Below are 6,204 nucleotides of genomic sequence, written 5' to 3'. Positions count from 1 at the left end.
GCTGAAGCCTGTGGTCTTTATTTCCTTTCTCACATTTTAATACCTGACTGCACTGGGACTGGCAGTACTCCACTAGAGTCAGTGGAGATAGTGGGCATCTTTGCCTTGCCCTGACTCCAAAGGGAAAGCTCCCTTTTTGCCCTGAATTATGCTGCTTTCTTTTTTTCAGTTAGAATAAGGAAGTTACTTTATATTATTAGTAAGAGTTGTTTTTTTAAAATCATGAATACATATTATTATCAGGTATTTTTTGGATTCTGTGGAAAAGATTGTAATTTTTCTCCTTTAATCTTTAATAAGATGAATTACAGTAACTGACTTTTTATTGGTAAATTAACCTGGCAGTCTTGGATACCGTTTGGTGTTCTTTTTATATTGTGCTGTATCTGATTTTTTTTTTTCCTTTTAGTATTTTTGCATGTTATGTCTATAAGTGAGGTTTTCAACCAGTATCTTATACTTTTCTTTTTTTTTTTTTTTTTTTTTAAATAAATGTTATGTTAGCCTTCTAAAATGGGTTTGGGGAGTTTTTCACTCTGTTTTTTGGAAAAATTTGTGTAAGATTAGAGTTATTCTTCCCTGGAATGATTGGTGGAACTTGCCAGTAAAACCATCTGGGCCTGGAGTTTTCTGAGAAGATTTTGAGTTACTAATTTTCATTAATGATTACAGGACAATTTGGAGTTGTTTTTTGAGACAGCTTTGAAAAGTTACAATTTTCCAGGAATCTGTTTCATCCAAATTCCCAAATATATTTACTTAAAGATGTTGATAATATTCTTCTAATATATTTTCATTGTCTTCATCATCTGTAATGACATCTACACCTCCTTTCCTGGTACTGGTTATTTGTGCTTGTTTCTCTTCTCCTTGGTCAGCCTTGACAAAGTGTGGTAAGTTTACTTGGTCTTTTCAAATTTTGGCTTTGTCGATCCTATCAATTTTATACTTACTGTTTTTCCTATTTTATGAATTTCTGCTCTTATATCTGTAATTACTTTTCTTTGGATTTTGATCTAATTTGCTCTGATTTCTCACTGATTCTCAGCCTTATGTATTTCAGATTATAAATTACCCTCTAAGTATGGCTTTACCCATACGTACCCTCTAAGTGTGGCTGCATCCCACAAATTTTGATGTGTAGTATTGATATTTCCAATTTCAATTAACTTTTTCTTTTCTTTTATCCTGAAGAATAGATGCTTTTATCCCTAGGTAGCGACCTCTTCCTCTTGTGAGGCTTCTGTGTTGTCAGACGTCACTTCCTTGTGGAGGCGTGCTCTTTCCTTCACTCCAGCCTTTGGGTACTCTTGTGCTTTAGGTGTGCTTCTGATCAAGCATATGGTTTTCTTTTTTAAAATCCACTGTGACAATATTTACTTTTAATTGTGTGCTTAGTCCATTCACAGGTAATATATTTACTGATATTTTAGGTTTAAATTTACCATCTTATTTTGAGTTTTCTGTTTGTCGCGAGTTTCACGTTTCTTTTTCCTTTCTTGCTTGATTTCTATTCTTGTAGCTGTTACCCTAGAAATTACAAACATAATCTCTAACCTAATCAAGGTTTGAGGTTAATTAATATTTGTACTTGTCCTCGATGATACAAATAGACAATAAAATGGAATTTTGAACAGTTAAACTGTTAACCGCCCCCCCACCCCTCCAACTTACCCTGTCATGTTTTCTCTCTCTTTTTCCTAACCACACAAGACATTATTATTATCATTTTATATAGCCAGTATTTACTACCCTCTTAACCAAAATTTTCTGTTTTACTCTCATACTTGAAATTTTAGTTGGGTATACAATTCTGGGTGGGCATTTATTTTCTTTCCTCCCACTGAAGATACCATTCCACTGTCTCCTGGCTTCTGTTTTTACTGCTGAGAAGGCAGCTGTGAGTCTGTCTTCCCCTTAAGAGTATCCTCCTTATTTTCCTCCAGTGCTTTTAAGATCTTTGTTTTTGTTGTTCTCCAGTTTTACCGTGATATATCTAGGTTTTATTTATTTATAATTTATCCTGATTGTGATATGCTTGACTTCTTGAGTCTGAACAGTATCATCAGTTCTTTTAAAAAATCTGAGACATCATCTCTTCAGATGCTGTTTCTGCCCCTTCTGAAACGGTGTTAAAATGTATGTTAGACCTTCTCGTTATGTCTTCTGTGTTTATTAATCTCTCTTCCATAGTTGTATCTTTTTTTTTCCTTCTCTTTATTGTTTTCTGGATAATTAGTTCGGATTTATCCTCCAGTGTACTGATTCTCTCTTTAGCTGTGTCCAATATGCTTTTAAACTAATCCATGAGTTTTTCATTCTGGTTATTACAGTTTTCAAATCTATACATTCTGTGTGGTTCATATTCATATCTGTAGGACCACTTTTTGTTACTTTACTATTCCCAGCACGTATATTCAAGTTCACCTTTATTTCTATTTCTTTTGTCTCTATTTTGTAACTATATCTTATAATTCCAGTACATTGCAATTTTGCAGTTATTGTACTGATGTTTGTTTTTTCCTTTGGTTCTTATTCATTGTGCCTTTTCTCCCCTATATGCTTGGTTGTTTTTTTATTGGAGTTCTCATGGTCTTTGAAAAGTTATTTGCGGAGATACTCGGAACAGATTTGGATTTGCTTACCTTAGGTCCCTCTGGGTGTTAATACTCAGGATCCTAGTTTCGTGGCTTGAGGTTCTCAGAATCAGAGGCCATGTGTGAACCCGGGCCGTGGATTCCTGTGAGGGCTGACCCCGTGGCCACAAGTTCTTGAGGATGGTTCTCCCTCTCCGTTTATTTTCCCAACTTCATTTAGTGCCAGGGCAACCTTCCCTCACATCCTTGGGGAGGGGGGAGGAACTGCGGGTTTACTTCTAGCTCATTCCCGCACTGAAGGCGTAGATCTGAGGACCTCAGCGTAGTGTGGGGAGGCAGTCTCCTGTGTGGACCTGGACTTTACTTTCTTCCTTCTTGTCCCGCAAATCCTTCGGGAGCAAAGCCGAAGAACCACATTGACAAACTGGCCTCAGGATGAAACTAGCACTGATGCTTTTAGTGCAGGGGCTGGTACACCTTTTCTGTAAAGGCCAGAGAAGTAAATATCTCAAGCTTTGCAGAACCTACGGCCTCTGTCCAAACTACTCTGCTTGTAGCAAAAAAGCAGCCTCAGACTATGAATAACAAAGGAACGTGGCTGGATTTGGCCCATTTACCAAGCCCGCTCTGGTCCTCTGCTCACCTCCCTGTTTCTACTCTCTTCAGTTTCGAGGTGGTTACTTCCTTACCCTTTATGAGTACTTTGAAAAAGGAGGTGGTTTTTGTATTTTAAGCCAGTGTCTTTCATTTCATTGAAGATTGAACCTGCAAGGTACTGGAAACGGAAGCCTAGAGGAAAATACTGTGGAAGAATTTCTAATGTTATTTATTTAACAAAAAATGTTTATGGTTTTCATTTATGACAGGCATTATGCAAAGCATTCAGATAGAGGAGTGTTTATGGCTATTTATAATTGATCTATTTTAAGTCATTAATAGAAGCTTCTTTGGAAATTTTATGTTAAATATGTACTTACAGATTAATTCTTACTGTTTTATTATTTGGGGGATGGCATCACGTTGGGTCACATTTAGACCCGTTTCCCAAGGATGGTGTCCCCGATAGTACATCCGATGTGGTGAAGGTGTGCTGTTGTGTGGAGAGCACAGAGGCGTAAGGTCCCATCTCTGTCCCCAGCTGCGTGCTGTGTGCCTGGGGACAACAGGGGTTCTATGAGTTTGAAAGAAGGAGGGGATGATCCTCGAGGACTGGCAGGGCCAGGCGTTGCGCTGAATGCACATTTATTAGTACTGCAGCGGCACAGTTACTGAGGCTCTGTTTAGGGGCTACAGGGATAAGTGTAGAGGTGTCCAGGGAATTTGACGACAGAGGATCCGTTTGCTGCTTTTTTCACTTGGAAGCCCAGATTTGCCTGATGAGAATAGTTACGCATAGAAAGTTGAGGTTCACAGGCGGTGATTTAGCATACCAAAATGAAGTGGACCATTCACAAACTATTGTCTGCAGTGCATCGTGCTGTGAGCTGCACCCTGAAGGGTGAACAGCCTGGAACAGCTGTGGGGGCACACGCGCCAGGCAGGAGGAGGGTCCAGGCAAGGACTCGCGTGTCGGCTGCGACGGGCTTTCTCTTGTAAGTAAATAAGGTCATGCCTGCGTCACCAGTTAGGCGCTTCCACGTGGGTGTGCCCTTCCTCCTTACTACGTTAATGCTTTCTACGCCTCACGATCCGATTTCAGAAGCAGGGAGTCATGGAATTTGACTTAAGTATCTTTTAAGTTGTTGATACTCGTGCCTCCTCTCAGCAGAATAATATGCCATGTCCAGTTTGGTTGCAATTAGACACCTACCCTCCTTCAGCAGCCTGGCAAGTGTGGGAAGCCGTGCCAGAAGGGCTCCAGCGTGTGAATGAGTGTGAGAGGGAATTAGTGTACGTTCAGTGTTGTTTCTATAAAATGGTTTAAAGCACAGGTTGTTCTGATGGTTTCAAAGTACTGCCTTTGTACCTGCACGTTTGCACATTGTTTTATTACTTAAGTTATCTGTTTAGCATAGATAGCAACTGTTCACTGGTGAAAATACAGACCTCAAACTTTAGATTTATGCATATACCTTATTAAGGTATCATGAATATATTGTATTAAATATTTAAATAATTGTTTTTTCAGCTACCAACCAATTGTTGACTACATCGACGCTCAGTTTGAGGCCTATCTCCAAGAAGAGCTGAAAATCAAACGCTCCCTCTTTAACTACCACGACTCTCGCATCCACGTGTGCCTCTACTTCATCTCCCCGACAGGCCACTCTCTGAAGACACTGGATCTCTTGACCATGAAAAGCCTGGACAGCAAGGTGGGTTTGGAAAAGGACCAACCATCGTGCTTCAGTTCATTTTAATAGTTCCAAGTCCATTCACTTGGAACTATGAAAGTATCTTTATGATATATACATATGTCATAACTCTTATTCTGTGCATTTTAAAAACATTTGATACTTTTCAATTTTAGGATATTTTCCAGAGAAATTCAGTTTGGGAGATGAGATGCAAAGAAAAAGCATTAACATAAAATTTTAGTCCTTTTTTAGTGATTAAATTGCATGCCAGAATATGGGTATTCATTTTCACGTAACTATAGAATTTATTTGACACTAACTTTACTGTATGACATATTAAGTGAGAAGCAGCTCACTGATGAAGATCAAGGTCTAAAGTCTCACCACATATTACAGTAAATTACATTTTTATTTCAACTGTATCCAGAAAACCTGTTTTTGAATTTCTGAGCCAATGAGCTATGTATAAATTCAGGGAGCTGTAAAATATAGTATCTACAAATTAACTCACTTCAGATTTTTTTTATTTCTTTAAAAGATAGTTAAAGACTACTGTCTTATACTAAAAAAGTCTCCAGGGTTCTCCTGTGACCTCTGATGGTGTGAGGGATGCAGCTCCGTTACCTGGCTGAGCATTTCGTGAGCTAGGACTGGGAAAGCAAGGACATCTGGCCACTGCTGCTTTCTGTACGGAAGTCGGTGTGGAAGGCACGCGGGCCAGCGGGTGCAGCGTCGGTGCAGAGATGGGCTGGCTTCTGACCAGTACCACAATCCCCAGGCTGTGACGGGCCTGGAGGAAGCTGATGTGAGAGTCTGTTCACCTGATCGGATGTTCTGACCATTTAGCCGGTTGTTTTCATAGTTGAGTCTGATATAGGAAACCCATCTTATTCAAGGGACATAAACGCAAGAGTGCACAGCTCTGTCTCAGGCTGCGCTTGTCTGGTGGCGGCAGAGGTGCCTGCAGTACTCGCTCTGCCACCTAATCGCCCCTTGTTCCTGGCGGGTTTCTACCCTCCGAGCGTCCGTCTCCCTGCCTCTCAAACCAGAACCAGGAGAGTATCTCCCTCGAAGGCAGGTGTGAGGGTGGACTAAATCGACAGTGTGTCTTGTTCTTACTACAAGGCTCCACGGCTCCCTCCACGTGGAGAGCTACCTGCTGTGCGGGGGGTGCCACGTCCCCCTCCGCCAGGGCCACTGTCGTGGCTGGGCCAGCCCTCTTGGTTCTTAGGGTCCCAGGATGCACATCAGCAACAAGCCTCAGGGGACTCCGAGGAGCAAGGGTTGTCCCTACGGGTCCTGAGGGCACC

General features: G+C 40.8%; 1 protein-coding gene across 1 annotated transcript in view; it reads left to right on the top strand.

Moving 5' to 3' along the window:
• The window catches only part of SEPTIN10 (septin 10), a 53,201-nt gene that overhangs the window by 26,896 nt on the left and 20,101 nt on the right, over positions 1-6,204 (top strand). Inside the window, exon 5 of the mRNA XM_024757989.1 lies at positions 4,726-4,912. Coding sequence (XP_024613757.1) covers positions 4,726-4,912 — 187 coding nt within the window. The remainder of the gene's footprint in view (positions 1-4,725; positions 4,913-6,204) is intronic.

This window comes from Neophocaena asiaeorientalis, unplaced genomic scaffold, assembly GCF_003031525.2.
Source record: "Neophocaena asiaeorientalis asiaeorientalis breed wild unplaced genomic scaffold, Neophocaena_asiaeorientalis_V1.1 scaffold497, whole genome shotgun sequence".
Classification (NCBI taxonomy): Eukaryota; Metazoa; Chordata; class Mammalia; order Artiodactyla; family Phocoenidae; genus Neophocaena; species Neophocaena asiaeorientalis.
This window is presented reverse-complemented; position numbering and strand designations above follow the sequence as displayed.